The 17,477-nt window shown below is 37.8% G+C and overlaps 1 protein-coding gene across 1 annotated transcript in view; it reads left to right on the forward strand.

The window, feature by feature from the left end:
• The window catches only part of klar (klarsicht), a 1,195,270-nt gene extending 1,178,421 nt beyond the window's left edge, over positions 1–16,849 (forward strand). Inside the window, exon 25 of the mRNA XM_067157231.2 lies at positions 10,309–16,849. Coding sequence (XP_067013332.2) covers positions 10,309–10,558 — 250 coding nt within the window. The 3' untranslated portion in view covers positions 10,559–16,849. The remainder of the gene's footprint in view (positions 1–10,308) is intronic.
• The last annotated feature ends 628 nt before the right edge of the window (positions 16,850–17,477 follow it).

Below are 17,477 nucleotides of genomic sequence, written 5' to 3' on the forward strand. Positions count from 1 at the left end.
GTTATGATCGTGGTGATTATTGTTTTAAGAGGAAGTGCAACTGGATAACCATCCCCTATTAACACTCATCAGGGGGAAAACATGGAAGAGTTCCGATACTTGGAAAATGAGGGTGGGGCAGAAGAAGGGCTTGAAAATGAAATACTCTTCGTAATACCGTCGGGATCGGAAGAGAACATGATTTGACCAAGATAGGTCGGATAGGAATGCTGAAAGTGAGCAGTTTGACACGAGTAAGTGGAAGCAATGTCATACTCAGCTAAGGGAACCGTGATCGTCACCCACGGTCCCAGTTTGAGACTCCTGGCCCACCTGTTAGTCGCCTCTCACGATATGCATGGGACACAGTGGATGTATTCGGCCGCCCTCGTCCACAGGGGGATATAATCATCAACATCGAAATAGTGTTACAGTGGTATAGAAGCCACCTCGGTGGGCGTGCTTATTAACACATTGAAGTCTATGAGGTTCAAGTCCTGTTGGTCGAAAAAATGTCATCAGAATGGTGACCGGCAGGGTAGGAGAGGTGGTGGTATACAATTTATAAATCGCTAGATTGCGTGCCAAAAGTCTGAATTAGATTCCAAAGTTCTGCGCAGTGCTTTGAGCAGAACACTTGATGATATTCGACAGGAGCAGGCTACGTGCCGGCACCTGGTTTCACCCTTCCCTATCTCCCACATCCAGACGTGCGGGTTGCCTTTGGGCGTCAAATAGAAAGACCTGCATCAGACGAGCCGAACATGTCCTCGGATACTCCTGGCACTAAAAGCCATAATATAGATATATAGATAGATAGATTGTGGTGTAGAAAACAAGTGACCTCTACAAAACAAATGTTTAAAAACGAAACTGGTTTAGTTTCCCCTTCTCTGCAATTAGTTTAATGATGTTATTTGCTTTACGTCCCACTAACTACTTTTACGGTTTTTCGGAGACGCCGAGGTGTCGAAATTTAGTTCCGCAGGAGTTCTTTTACGTGCCAGTAAATCTACCGACACGAGGTTGACGTATTTGAGCACCTTCAAATACCACCAGACTACGCCAGGATCGAACCTGCCAAGTTGGGGTCAGAAGGCCAGTGCCTCAACCGTCTGAGCTACTCAGCTCTTCTGGAATTAGTTTAGGCAGATTTTTCTATTGTTGTATGTATGGAATATTACTAATAAACATTACCCCATTCTTAAATGTTTTCTCGATAAGTTCCTAAACCTTCAGTGGCATTTCCTGTTATCAGAGTGAAATACTCCTTGTGCTATCTGTGCTCTTGCCTTCTTGTGTGGCAGTACTCGCTCGAGTGTCAGGAACCGATCTCTTCTTACTGGCGGCTGACCTTCCCCCTGCCCCGCCCTCTGCCGTCTTATTCTTCTTATCCTCCTCCATCCAACAATTAATGTCGTCTTCCAACACGGACCAAAGTGTAATCAAAATACCAGGGTTAAAAACCTTCAATTTAATAAGATTTCAAACGAATAAAACCCTATTATTTTTAATGGAAGGGACGATTTCTTCGGTCAAGTAATTTGGATATCGAGTTCGTCTTTTGTTATTATAGCTAAGCCAAGGAGGGTGGTTCGTACACATGATTACACGGTGGACATCCCAGCGAAGAAAATGATTGTAGTGTAGGCGCTGTATGGGTCCGCCTTATCACATTTGATTGGGACAGGTGGACCTCTTTTTGGGATGCAGCGAAAGGATTATTTCTATCTTACATATTTTGGACTTAATGTGCACAAGATAGGCTACTTCAAAAACTTTTTTTTTTTTCTATTTGTAATTCGGTGGTTAATGAGAGATGCGGGGAGTAAATCTCCACGTATGTTTTTATCCTTGCTATGGTGATCATCCTCATTGTAGAAATTTTTTCCCCCTCTTCTTTTGCAATTAAATACTAATATGTTCATGCATTATCGAATGAGATGGATACAATTTACAACATTCAACATAAGAGACGGCAGCGCGCCGGCCTCTCACCGTTGGGTTGCGTGGTTCAGATCCCGGTCACTCCATGTGAGATTTTGTGCTGGACAAAGTGAAGGCGGATACTCCGGTTTTTCCTGTCATCTGTCATTCCAGCAACACTCTCCAATATACCTAATTTCATTTCATCTGCCTGTCATTAATCATTGCCTCAGAGGAGTTGTGACAGGCTTCGGGAGACGGCACAGTTCCTATCCTCGCCGCCAGATGGGGGCTCCATACATCCATTCCTGACCCGGTCGAATGACCGGACACAAGCTCAGATATCGTCTCGTAGGTCATGCAATACTTATTACATGCTGACGCGTTTCGGACCTGCAACCAGGATAGTCTTCAGAGCAGTAACAAAGAATTTAGTGGCAACTGTCACCTCCTTTGTAACTAGATTTAAGATAGAGAGACCCTGTTAGAAATGTAGTTACCGGGCGAGTTGGCCGTGCGGTTAGAGGCGCGCAGCTGTGAGCTTGCATCTGGGATATAGTGGGTTCGAATCCTAATGTCGGCAGCCCTGAAGATGGTTTTCCATGGTTTCCTATTAACACACCAGCAAATGTTGGAACTGTACTATAATTAAACTTCCTTCCCAGGCCTAGGCCTTTCCTATCCCATCGTTACCATCGTCGGTGCGACGTAAAAGAAAAAAGAAAATGTAGTTCATTCCAGGGCCTCCAGAGTCAAGGAGGAAGATGTTGAAGAGTTAACTATGGAGGGGAGCGAGGAGCTACTCAGTACAGTATACCCAGGTATAGCCGTCCGCTCTGTTAAAGTTATTACAGTGTTTAGCACTTTCTATCGCCTTACGTAAAACTGTTGATGGAAGAAGGCTAGGAATAATAATAATAATAATAATAATAATAATAATAATAATAATAATAATCGAGCGAGTTGGGCGTGTGGTTAGGGCCACGTAGCTCTCAGCTTGTATCGGGAGATCGTTGGTTCGAACTCCACTGTCGGCAGCCTTGAGGATGGATTTCCGTGGTTTCCCATTTTCACACCAGGCAAATGCTGGGGCTGTACCTTAATTAAGGCCATGACAGCTACCTTCCAATTCTTAGCCCTTTCCAATCCTCTCGTCGCCATAAGACCCTCTGTGTCAGTGCGACGTAAAACAAATTTTAATAATAATAATAATAATAATATCACATCTGTCTGTTGGCACAGGCCAAAGCAAAGTGTATAGTTTCCACCGAAGTCCCAGTCTCATCCATGTCTGTGACAATATGGCCGCTGCTAAGGTATGGGTAGCGCTTGAGTAATGACATTTGGAGCACGACTAGTGCGTGTGAGTGTTATGAAAGATGTTGCTCATACGATCAGTCCTGCTGCAATAGCACTTTCCGGCCCAGTGAGGAAAGCAATGGCCAACTACCTCACTCCTCATTTTGGCGCCGCCATATGTTTGTGGTTTCCCCTAACTGCATAACCCTTGGTGGTGCTATTTGAGGATCCAATCAGCCTCTGCGCTGATGACTTAATTGAATAATAATAATAATAATAATAATAATAATAATAATAATAATAATAATAATAATAATAATACCGGCCTGAGTGGCTCAGACAGTTGAGGCGCTGGCTTTCTGGCCCCAGCTTGACAGGTTCGGTCCTGGCTCAGTTCACTGGTAATTGAAGATGCTCAGGTACGACAGGCTCGTGTTGGTAGATTTACTAGCACGTAAAAGATCTCCTGTGGGACAAAATTCCGGCACCTCGGCGTCTCCGAAAACCGATAAATTAGTTAGTGGGACGTAAAGCAAATACCATTATTTCTTCTTCTATCGCTTTTCCCACATCTGTGCGGTCGCGGGTGCGAACTGTGTCGTACATGATGATTCCGCCCTGTTTTACGGCCGGATGCGCTTCCTGACGCCAACCCTGTATGGAGAGATGTAATCACTATTGCGTGTTTCTGTGTGGTGGTTGTTAGTTTAGTCGTTGTCTGAATATGAAGAGGAAAGTGTTGGGACAAACACAAACACTCAGTCCCCGAGCCAGAAGAACTAATCAGACGCGATTAAAATCCCCGACCCGGCCGGGAATCGAACCCGGGACCTCTGAACCCAAGGTCTCAATGCTGACCATTCAGCCAGTGAGTCAGACAAATATTATTTAATAATAATAATAATAATAATAATAATAATATGACTTGATTGGGCTTCATTGCCGAATCTAATTGTCGCTGGTATCTCACCAAGACAGCCGCGTGTCAAATCCATATCAGTGCATGTGGGATTTTTGAAATGAAAAGTCACATTCCTGTGGCACGGATTTCTCATAAAACCGAAGGTCCCATGATTATCACGATACCAACATTCGTATAAAACTGAAGCTTTGGTTATCATTTGATCTTACCTGTCTTATGTTTCTCGATTTAATTGCAGATTTTCTCACTTAAAAGCACCTTGCTGGCCCATATACACTTACGACCTGGCGAAGGTTTATTTTTGTGAATCTTCCAATCCTAAATGAATTTGCAGCCCTCTTCAATTTCTCTTCATTATGCGTGGCACATAGCCATATATCTTGTGTGAATGGATCTCGAGTATTTGAATATAAAGACGTGACATATTTGACGTGTTTTTGGGTTCAGTGCTGTACTGAAAGGGAGCCAGCCCAGTGCCTTGTGTAAATCAGGTGATTCCTATGCGTCCCGACGTCCCCTCCAACAGGCGCGTCATTACCGACTACTTAGAGAGAAGGAAGGCGCTGGGGGTGCTTGACGTGTTTTCAAGAGCCGGCGTCAAGGTCTTTCTGAGGTTCGGATGGTTTTAAACTGAATAGCTTCTGTGCCCTGCTGTTACGGCTTGTTATAACCTTCCTGCTTGTATTCCTCTCCTGGGGAATACACACTGATCCTGAAAGGGTTAGATACAGAAGCGGTAACTGCCCCAAAAATCGGACAGAATTGAGACCAAGTTTCGCCTCATCTTTTGTATCTCTTATCAGCTAAGAAGTGACGCTCTTATTTTGAACACAATTTCACACGTGGTTAAGTATTTTTCTTACAAACTGCCTGTCGGAAATAATTATTGGAATACAAAGCACTCCTACTGCTAGCTGAGTTGCCTAGTGAGTGATCCTGAGAGTCGGTTCATCAGTTGCTATAGAATAGGAGTGGGCATGTAGGACGTATTCTGAGTCGTAGCTTTTCTTATGAGGTGCTCCGACTCACTAGGCCACTCAGCTGGTAGTAGAAGTGTTCTGTATCACGAGAATTATCTCCGAAAGGCAATTTGTCAGTGGAAATAAAAATACTTAACCATGTTTGAAACTTTGTTTAAATTAGGACTTCCCAATCCACCGGTTGTCCTTAAACCAATAGATGAGAAATTCTCATTGGGGAATGTGTCAGTAAGGCTAGCATCCAGAAAATTTCCGGAAACACTCAGAATGTTTGAATCAGACATCGTAAAAAATATAATTATTCTTACTTCCACTGGCAAATTGTCTATTGGTGACTGGTGGGATTATTCAGTCAGAGGGAAAGCTAAGAACAATCAATCAATCAATGCTGATCTGCATTTAGGGCAGTCGCCCAGGTGGCAGATTCCCTATCTGTTGTTTTCCTAGCCTTTTCCGAAATGATTTCAAAGAAATTGGAAATTTATTGAACATCTCCCTTGGTAAGTTATTCCAATCCCTAACTCCCCTTCCTATAAATGAATATTTGCCCCAGTTTGTCCTCTTGAATTCCAACTTTATCTTCATATTGTGATCTTTCCTACTTTTATAAACGCCTTTCAAACTTATTCGTCTATTAATGTCATTCCACGCCATCTCTCCGCTGACAGCTCGAAACATACCACTCAGTCGAGCAGCTTTTCTTCTTTCTCTCAATTCTTCCCAACCCAAACATTGCAACATTTTTGTAACGCTACTCTTTTGTCGGAAATCACCCAGAACAAATCGAGCTGCTTTTCTTTGGATTTTTTCCAGTTCTTGAATCAGGTAATCCTGGTGAAGGTCCCATACACTGGAACCATACTCTAGTTGGGGTCTTACCAGAGACTTATATGCCCTCTCCTTTACATCGTTACTACAACCCCTAAACGCCCTCATAACCATGTGCAGAGATCTGTACCCTTTATTTACAATCCCATTTATGTGATTACCCCAATGAAGATCTTTCCTTATATTAACACCCAGATACTTACAATGATCCCCAAAAGGAACTCATACCCTTCGAAGACTGAAGGTGGTGGTTTTTGATCTCGCTCAATTCAATGGTATTTGAAGGTGTTCAGGTACGTCTGCTTTGCGGTCGTATATTTACCAGCCCTTACGAGAACTGCGGGACAAATGTTGACACCTTGGCATCTCCGAGAACCGTACAGCAGTTGGACTTGAATAGATTGTAGTTATTATTACTATTCGACTTCTCCGAAAATCGTAAATTTAGACCTACTTGGTGGGACGTTAAACCGTCATTTATTTATTTATTTATTTATATATTTATTTATTTATTTATTTATTTATTTATTTATTTATTTATTTACATTTTATGGCCTTTAGACAGTTTTATATTTAAAAAAAGGTTCATCAGTTATCTGTTACCCCAATACTTCATTCTCTCAGACCTTAATTTTCTTTCTTCGTCTGAAATCAGCCGTCCCATTGTCTGTATTGATCTTGGTTTTGAAGTCTGGTTTGTTTGCGAGTTTCTTAATTTTGTCTGTTTTGTTTTTGTAAATCTTCTATTGTAATTTGTAGTTCCTTCATATCTTCCTTGATTTCTGTAATCCATCTAATGTTCCTTTTATTGTTCCATACTTTTTTCCATAATTCCCCTGATGATCCTGTTATAGATGTTCAAAGAATTAAATTCATTTCTTTCTGATTGTGCTCATTACTGGTTTCATTTCCTTGTATGTTTCATTAGAAGCTGGTCTCCAGTGTCCATTTTTTTTTGGTAGTTTTTGTTTGTGCACGTCCTGATTCTTCTTCTTTCAATCTTGAATAATTTGTTTATTTCTGCACTGTTAGTCGTTTTCAAAATTGTTTTACTTGCATATATTATTTTTGGTTATGTAAGTGTTTTAATTTTATTCAGCGTCTCCGTAAACCGAAAATGTAGTTATTGGAACGTAGACTAGCAACCTTATTTCGCACTGCTATCGTGTCTGTAATACGGAAAATACTCAGTTCGCTAAGAAGTACAGAAGTCTGGAAATCAGTAAGTAATTATGAACTATAGCGGAACATAGAAATCATAACAGATACAATGCGGAGGAGGCGATGAATATATTTTAGACATTTATACAGAATGTCTGACAACAGTTTAACCAAACAGACTTATCTTTGGAACAAGAAGTCCAATGTCAAGAAAGATATTAAAAAAAACATAATAGAAGAAGAAGAAAAAAGAAGCAGCAACTGAGAGAGATATATTTAGAAAGAAAAGGTAAAAAATAAATTGAAGAATTTCAAGGTGGGATTGGTTTGGGGGGGGGGGTCTCAAAATGGTCGGAGGTGAAGAAAAGCAGACATAGTGAGCAGATGAAGGAGTATTGGTGGGGGGGGGGAAGAAGGAGGACCAACAAAGGATGAAGCATTGGCATTGTCACGTGGTCGCTAGAAGACCGTAACTGAGAAAGAAAGTATAATATTAGTTATAATAATGTAAGAAATGAAAATCCATAGCCTGGTTCCAGTCATTCGACCGGGTCAGGAATGGAATGAATGAAGCCTCCATCTAGTGGCGAGGATAGGAACTTTGCTGGCTGCCGAAGCCTGACGCATTCCTCTGGGGCAATGATTAATGAATGACAGATGAAATGAAATGATATTGGAGAGTGTTGCTGGAATGAAACATGCCAGGGAAAACCTGAGTACCCGGAGTAAAAACCTGTCCTGCCTCCGCTTTGTCCAGCACAAATCTCACATGGAGTGACCGGGATTTGAACCACGGTATCCAGCGGTGAGAGGCCGGCTCGCTGCCGCCTGAGCCATGGATGCTCTAATTATAATTATGGAAAAGTATAAAAATGAGAGGCAATTGGGAAAATAACCTAATTGTTCCATGTTGTAAAAAAAAATGTAGAACGGTTATCCGGAACATCCTCATTTCTAGCCCATGCTTATAGTATTGTGGAATTGTGTGTACATTTAATTGTAGTTTCTACTAGCGGGCAAGGAGCTAGCTTGTTTGTGAAGTGCGCGCGTTAATGGCGAGCCGAGGTTTGCACGGGACTGTGTTAATCCCGGCCTATTTCATCCTTTGCCTCCACCAGTGCTGACGACTCGTAAAGCGGAGCACGTGAACTTATGCAAATGATGCTTGTCTGGTTCTGTATTTTTACATAGCCTTCTCCTATATGCACTACGGTAAGCAGAAATGTGCTTAGCAGCTGATCAAATCCCTGCTACATCCGTGTCGAAGTGCATTAACATTTATTGAGCCATTAAAGAAAAAAATTATAAAAATCAAAATGTAATTAAAATGATATTTTTGTAATTTATCAGTCATTTTCATGCTAACATGCTTGATTATACCAATGTGCAGTAAGTAGGTAATATTTATTAGAAATAAATCATTCCGACTGCACTGAGGATGACCTTGAAGGTCCGAAATACATACCTTAACAGTACATAATAATTATAATAACGAAATTATATTTAATCATTTTTGCTGTAAAGTTCGTTGCTAGCGAGATATTACGATGGCAGATATAAGTGAAACGGTATAATTTGCAGAGAATATATATTACGATCTGTAATACTTTTTTCTACGTCATAAAACGGAATTTTCAAATTTTGTAGGGTAGTGGCTGTGTTCTTTGGCAGCGTACCTCTGGATCGAAACAGCAGGTCTCTGACAACCCACTGACCAAGAAGAATATTATACTTGGCTGACATGGCATATAAATTGCTAGTTTTTCTAGATGAACATCCTGAGTTTGTTGCAAGTCCCTTTCGAAGCAAATGCTAGGATCTTTACACATTGCTTTATTCTCTTTCGTATTGATGGCTAGGATTCATTCTGTCTTGTAACTATAAGGTTACAGTTCCGTGGTTCTGAAAAGAACTGGAAATACCATACTTTGATACCCGGTTATTGAACTTAGCGAAAACGTATCTCAAATGTTGCGCAACTTTTAATTAGAATAGGTAAACTTGGAAGCAACACATGAAAAACTGAACAAATTAACTGCTTGAGGTAAGGTTTAAAAAATCAGCTTAATATCAGCAAAGACACCAAGGGCGCCCATGCCCGGGGCAAAGGAGGGGGGGGGGGGGGCAGCTCTCAGGGAAAGGCAAACATCTAATGTAGTCAGGTGTTTTTCTTTCAAGAAAATGATTCAAAAGTCGGTATTACGTAGAAGTGGTAGTACCGCCCCTCACCAACAGGCAGGGGATACCGTGGGTGTTAATCTACCGCCATTCATCTTCCAAAATTTAAAAAATACTACATACCCCGGGTCTACTCCCCCCCCCCCCTCTACAAACTGTCATATGGGCGCCCATGAAAGTTACCGTGGCTGAAATGATAATCGACAGAAAAAAGAATTCATTCAAATCTTTGGGGGAGAGGGGGGAACTAAATTCAACATAATTCAGGAGCAACAACAGCGGTGAATCAGAAGACCAGGAAATATGAAATTGAATGTGTAGTACGTTGAAATAAAAAAGTGATGGAGGAGATACCTCTGTATGATTTTACTTGTAAAATGTAGGTGTCAGTAGTAGCAACAAGGAGATTTTAATACATAGGATTAACTTTGGAGAAATGGAAGAGTTGATGCTGAGGTTTCCTATAGTATCTGGTATGGATGAAGGAACTGGAGGAAAATGCTGTTTGACAGGAATGTTAACTGCAGATTGAAAGAAAGGTTTTGGCAGACAGTGGTAAGATCGGCGGTTATGGGTGCTGAGACATTGACAATTACCAAGGCTCAGAAAACGAAACTGGAACTGGTTTACATACGAATGTTTAGATAGATTACTGGCATTTCGAGTTTGGACAGAATAAGGAATGAACTTATCAGAGGGGCCGTAAAGGTAGGGCTGTTGAGTAGAGACTCCAGAAAGTAGACAGTTGCTTCGGTCATGTGGAAGGAAGAGTCGAAAACTACGTGGGCTTGAGGTGCCAGGAAGTAGGATTGATAGAACAAAGTTAAGTGGACAGATAGAATAGCAGATCTAGGGGAAAGATGCTGGATGAAAGAGAATAGAGAGGAGTGGCGGGGAAAGAAAATAAAGGAAATAAACGAAAACGAAAATGTATTTTTTTTTTTCCTTCCAGGTGTTCCTATAAAGATAGGTTTCGTCTATGGTTATAGAGTTAAACATGGATTAAAGTGTCTGAATCTGTATTGTTTGTTGCAGCCGTCGCAGCAAAAACCGCAGCAAAATGCTGGTTACTGGAGCACCGTGTGATCCTGATGATCCAGATCCTGGTAAGCATCGCCCTTGGTTATGGCGTGTCATGAGGGCAGCGTTGCCCTTCCAGATGGCCCTGGTTGCCCTCATCTGTGTTGCCTGCCTGTTGGAACCACATTGCTGCGATGCCATCAACAGCTTAAGCCTCTCATTCACCCCGCAGCTGCGATATGTTCGAGGACCCCCTCCTGTGTAATTGGTTAGTTGTCGGTGAAAAACGCAGTCTAGAAATCTTGCCTGAATCTCCTCATTAGCGGAAAGAATATTGCTTTATAATTGTCAACTAAAATTGATTCATTTCGGCCCTCTGTTCCGGCATCCCTATCACACTAATATGTTTTTACGTTTGTCCAAAAATATATTTTGCGCATTCGGAAGTGTGATTGTTAGACTTGCATTCTAATAATCAAAACTGTCGCATGCGATCATTAAAAATTTGTTCTACACTTGTCGGACTCCTCAATTCATTCTGCAGAAATGTGATAAAACATATGAAATACAGCATAGTAGGTACATGTAGGATGATGTAACTTAATACTTTTGATGAGTAGAAGTGTGAAAAACTTAAAATACTCTTTGAGTCTGTAAAGCTTTCACCAAGTCAAATTACAAAGCACTTTTTTCTTTCTGGCAAGGGCTTTGTCTTTCAAATGTGTACAGATCATTTGATCTCTCGAAGAAAATAGTGCTGACTTAAGAAATTTGTACTAAATTTATATTTGTTTAAACTACGGAGGGCCAGGGATAAGTTCACATTGCTCTAAACGTCCGCACACATAGAAAACTAACCTGTAGTATTTGACCTGTTCAACTAGTGAGAGAGATTTTCCAGGTAAGGTTTCTACGAATTTCCATGAGTGATTTAATAAGTAGTGCTGGATTATGCGAAGAAAGATTGATAATATATATGAAAGAGACTCTAGCAAAGCTGTAAAGTCACTCCGTCCAAATGACTATTCAGTTGCACTTGAAGAGGCGAATTGTACAATATGTAGTGTTCTGTCAATGATAACAGTATCCGCGAATTGTAAACTGCACTTATTGTCGGTTCCGAGGTGGTATTTTTGTACCTGAATATTTTATAATTACTGTTATTAATATACCCACGAAGAAATGTATAATTTTTCTGTTACTTTTTTATTTTGTCGAGAAATAAAACTACTGCACTGCCATTGGTGTAAGTACTTAGTGCCTAAGTGAAATGTGACGATATGCTGTACTGTAATATATAGTAGATTAGGAATCGTGCGATGAATTTAGTTACCCTCTTCATTAAAAGAATATAATGCATTGTTTAATTATGTTTTGTAATAACATGTGTTCATAATAATTAACAACTATATGCATGCACTGATGATTATTAATAATGACCACGATTTTCGTAAGCCAATTTGCAAGGTGTTACAACGTGTAACAGAGCACGCAACTTGCTAGTACACAAATTGCAAAATCGCTCTGTATAAAGTGCCTTCGTACTCGTTTAAGGAAATACTAACCTAAACATGGACATTCGTCTTTCAAATATGAAAGACAAGCCTCCCTATAAAGACAGTTATGTTATGATTGAGGAAAAGTATATTGAAGTGAAAACAAAGATTTTTAATCACAAAGCAAGATATTTTCGGAATATCTATTGTTTATAAAGCCATTGTGACTTAGAATGGACAGGCTATGAAAGTCTTGATTATGACTTGATGACTGCTCCCAGAAGAAAAATATTGGGAGAATGGTATCGCTGAGATACGCAAATTACCTACTAAGTGTGTAATCTGTGCTGAATATTATGATGGATTTGATATCCATCTTTATAGAAAGATAAGACAGGAAAGACCTGAATAAAAAGAATGACTGGACGTAAAGGATTGTTGTCTAACATTAAGAAGCAATAATTATTGCTCCTTTTGTTTGTGGGGCAATTTGTGGGGTTCTGAGAATAACTAGAATACCTGTGATTTGAATAACTATACCGATTATGACTGCAGTGTTATTGGTGACAGTAATATTCTGTCGAACCTGCGAAATCCAATTTGTGACTGTTGTGTAAATAGTTAGGCTACTAGTTTCATTTTGAAGGGAGAAACACGTTTCTTATAGAATTATTAACTGTAATTTGCTGGTGTCTGTTTTATTGGGCATATATTTCGTGTTGTATTCCTTATAAAATCACCACGCCATTGTTCTTCATAAGGATGTTTGTTCTTTGACCGTTGTTATACAGCTTAAGTAGCCTAACTATTTAAATCTTACAATACACTGAAGTAAATCGAGTTCCAAACTGTCCTTATATTTATTTCTGTAGGCATGAACTGCCTCGAATAGTTCTTGCAACTGCATCATCTTCAGATTCTTCTGAAATTCCACACAGAAGTTCGTCTTCTTGTATGGATCTACTTAATTTGATGTTACATCTAGAGGAAGACCAAAGAGAACACCGTATTAAATTCTCTCATTGAAGTTACCACTCATTATTAGTTTGTTCTTGTAATAGATTTGTTCGTCGTACGGTAGAAGGTCTCTCTCTATTTTTCTTTCAAAATATTCGAAAGGAAGTTTGGAATTCCTACTTATATTTGTTCATGTATGCCGTGTATTTATTTGAAGTGTGTGCAAGAAATTAATTAAACGTCACTTTTATTTTAGTTTATTAACTAGATTGTAGAATAGTTCGTTAATTTTATATCGTTTTATTGTTTTAATTTGCATGTGTTTTTGTTTGTGAAGGAACTAGGTTGCCAAATTCATTTTTAAAACTTACGATCAGGACTTACCTGAATACTGATTTACGTTGGGAGATTTTTTTGAAGACATTTTGAATGAAACTTTTCATTATCATAGTTACTTAAAGTTTCAGTGAACAACAATAGAAACAACATAACAGAATGCGGAATGTTTTCTTTAAGAACATAGAAATATTACTTTTTCTGGACCTATTTCATGTACTGTATATATATTTTATGAATATGAAGGAATTTCGATGAAACCGTAAATTTCATTTTATAGACAAAGCGTTAGTAGTTCCACGTTAAGTACTTCTGTTTCCTTTCTTGTGAAACGATTGTTCGAAATTGAAATGGTATTCTAGTGTTTTATTCATTTTCAGATGACTTTCTCCGAGTAAACTTCAAATATTGATTCTGAACTTCGGCTAATATTTCAACCACATTCTGTTAATCTCCCTGATAGCGTTAATAGAGAAGATGATAATGGAGTCACTTATTCAAAAAAAATGTTTTGATACAATCAGTGCGAAGTTTCGGTGTAATTTGCAAAGTGCATGTTATGTAGAATATAATTCTACGAGTGGAAATGATTGTATGGATTTGAGTGAAAGAAAGATAATATGAGATAGGCACTGCTCTTCCGTGGCAGCTTTTTGTAAATCATGGCAACACAATCAGTTCATTTTCGGAACAAAAAATAGAAAATAATTGTTAATTTTAGTGATTACACCGATAATTATATCACACATTTAATTAAAACATTCTAATCACAGTCTAGCATAGAGAAGGGATCTCCATGTATGCGTTATTGTGAGCATACTGTTTCTATCGAGCAATTTGTTCAATTCAGCCGTGGAATTGGACTGATTTTATTGTCATACGCGTATATTACATTAATAAACGATAATCATGTGTGTATTCGAAAAATCGATCCGTTTTCAAATCTTGTCGCGTGAATTTTGGTCTGTTTGGACCAAATTAAGGTTAGATTTGATGTTATTCCTTTTTTTAATAAAAGGATAATATTAAATCTGTTACCTCGTGAGTAATCTTAGGATTAAGATTCTTTTTCGTCGTATTTCGATCGTCTGCTGTCATAAAAGCGAAAGGAGATCCAGTTCTCCTTAGAATGTGTAGCTTAGGTAATAAAGGTTAGTTCATGCTGTGATTGTTTTGGTGATGTCTTCCGTTTTCTTGTTTCAGAAAAAATGGTTTGTCTACTTATTTTACGAGAGTTTTCTATTGTTTATTGCTGTTGCAAACATTGTTTTCACTGTTTTTTAATTTTTAAACAGGGCTTTGCCACAACGTTTGAATAAATAATTAATTTGTATTGCGTGCTTAATATGGAAGCTCATTGTGTTTAATCCTTGTCCTCTCTCTCTCTTTGCACTTCATTTCAAAAATAAAAAAGCTTCAAATTCGAATTATACCCTTCTTATGTATACAACTTTTCATGCCATTTGCATGAATGGCCTTTATTTAAATTTTTACTTATCGACTGTTGAAAAGGTAATTCTGTATATGAAGTACTTTCTTATTTACCTTTTTAGTTTTTGCCATGCAAAGAGACGTGTAGAAGGAATTCGTTAATTGTTTATGTAGGTCCGTTTTGCTTCCTGTACTTCGTTCCCCTTTCATTGCTCAATAAAATACTTTCCTATGTATTTCTCACATTCTTTAGCCTCTTTTTTACATTTTGATCTATTCGAAAGCTGGCTTGTAATATTGTTTGATTCCTGTAACATTCATTATTCAGCTTCTACTTCCCTTTAATTTCTTCTATTTTCTTTGTCCATGGAAAAATTGACTTTTAGTTTTTACTAAAAAGGAAATTACATCACCAAGACAGTACTGTATTTTCGTATAGCCTAGTGCCTCTAAATACCCGGAACAGATCTTTTTTATAAGTATATATACTGCATTGTCTGTTCCTGTAGAACATAGACTTTAGGGTAGATTATTTTAATGTGTATGATGTGTGACTGACTTAATACACATTTATTATAATTATATGTTTTAACTAACTTTCGATCTACATGTGTTATGTGGATGGTTACTGCATGTGTTCTTAATGTATTTTTTTTCTGTGTAATATTGTGTATTTGTTTTCTAAGTTAGGGACAAAGTGAAGAGAGATTTACGTATGGAAAAGATAGGTTCCATTGAGAAAAGAAAATCAAATGATATAAAATATTAAATCATGTTTTACGTTGTGAGGGTTAAAAAAAGAAAAGAGAAAGTTAAATTGGTACCTGCTTTGTTTTTTCGTATACTAACATTTGCACAAGTAAATATACCGTATGTGAGAGAGAAATTTCGTAATTGGATCATATTATATTTTTTTATCATGTCTATATAAAATATTGTTTGTGGCCTGCTAGCTATTGGACTGAAACAAACCCTGGTGTGACAATTGAGTTTTGTTATTTTAAAATGATATCGGTTTGTTATTAAATCACCTTATCTAGTCGTTTTATGATTAACAAATTACGATCATTCCGTAATGTTACGATTAACAAATTACAGTCATTGAGTAAAATTCGTGTTAAGTTAAAGTTTGTACTCGAATTAATATAAACGTATTTGCATTTTAGTTGTCTTCAGTTCAGTCTATCGTATATCCCTGTTTGGTTATTTTTCGATAAAGACCAGTCAAATTCTTTTGCAATCGCCTTCGAGAAAGTACCTTATTTGAAAATAAAGCGTAAGTTTTAACTAGGTTTTCTTTTATCCCAAATAACAACAAAGTCGGTTGATCGATATGATTCGAAGTTTTCTTCATTTAATATGTAGTAGATTCATGCTTGTGAAGAGGAAAACCTTAAATCAGTTTATTGTTTTTGGATGGTTTATTCACGTACTATGAAGATCTTTTCGTCTTTTGCTTGCAAACTTTGTAACGAATACTGAGCAGAAGTCCTTTAGTTTTGATTGCCTTATCATTTATGTGATTCATATTTCTTCCTATTGGTTTATTTCATTCATCAAGTATTTTAAATCTTTTTTCAACAAATGTTACGATGCACTGCATATTGATTTAATACAGAATAAAATTGTTATCCTAACCGTTTAAGGTTGAAATCCTAAAATACGTTGCACATATCATTTATAAACAGAAGAAAATAAATTGGCTTGTAACACGGTCTTCAATAGATTTGCAGTTTCACGTATCCCTCTGAAAAAGCAGCCACCTTATTCCTAGTTCCAAATGTTCTGAGTTCCTTTGTATTAAATTGTAGAAAGGTGTATAGTGATCTCATTTTAACAAAGAATATGCCTCCTTCTTTCTTCAACCTTTGTCTCGTATCCCTTGTGACAGGGTTGCGTTCTTGCCAAAGGACCCATTATATTTTGACGTTGACATATTCTTCTGCATTACGTTAGTAGCGGTACAGATCTGTTGCGTTCTTTGAGAATTGTTCCAGTTTCAGTTAACGATATGTTTCCTATGTCACGAATGTTTAGTGAATTTAATATCGGAACAACATGGATGTAATATCTATATACAGTATAAAAGAGAGAAAAATGATCCTTACCCTTGGGAAATTTGTTTCAGTCCAACAATCAGCAGCAGGTCTCTTTAATATTATAATCATATCTGTTGGTGAAAGAGCGTGTCATTTTATTTGGCCAAAACGAAGTTCCAAGCGAATCAGGAGGATAGTAATGGTTTGTCTTCTGTTTGCAAATGAAATTATATGTTATCATTTATATATATTTTTAAGTGAGTGTAAATTACAAATAAACTTATAATTTGAAAAATATTTTTCAGTGCTTTTCCCTCCTCTCTGTTCCCACACCGTCCTTCTTCTGAATTTGATTGAAATGGGTAGTTTCTTCCATTCTGAGATGTCTTTTCTTTCCTCTTATGACGTTTTATTACACGACGTGCAAAATAACATGTTTGTTTTTGTGATTTAAAAGAAAGTACCGTATTTGAAGACGTCTCCCCTCTTTGGAGATTACACTCAATTGAAGTTCACATTCAGCTCTAAAATTGTTGAATAGTAGAGATCACAAGGAATCTGGTATTTTAACACGATTAACACGAATCAATGGTAAATTTGTAAAATAACGAGGAATTTCTGGATAACACATGAAATGACCAGACAGCGGAATTTTAGGTGTTAACATTTTTTATTTTAGGTGTCTAAATAGGCTCTCAAATATGAAGAATAAAGATTCCAAAAATATATTTCGGAAGCTTCAATTTTACATTATTTTACTAAGCATTTATCAATTAAAATACAATTTTTATTTTGCTAAATTGGTGAGAACTAAGTCCCGGATGTTGATGGCGTAAATCATATTAGAAATGCACTTAAATGTTAAAAATTACTTTATTAAATTACCTAAAATTAATAAAATTCATTATAAAATGTAAAAAATTAA

This window comes from Anabrus simplex, chromosome 13 (genome assembly GCF_040414725.1).
Source record: "Anabrus simplex isolate iqAnaSimp1 chromosome 13, ASM4041472v1, whole genome shotgun sequence".
Lineage (NCBI taxonomy): Eukaryota > Metazoa > Arthropoda > Insecta > Orthoptera > Tettigoniidae > Anabrus > Anabrus simplex.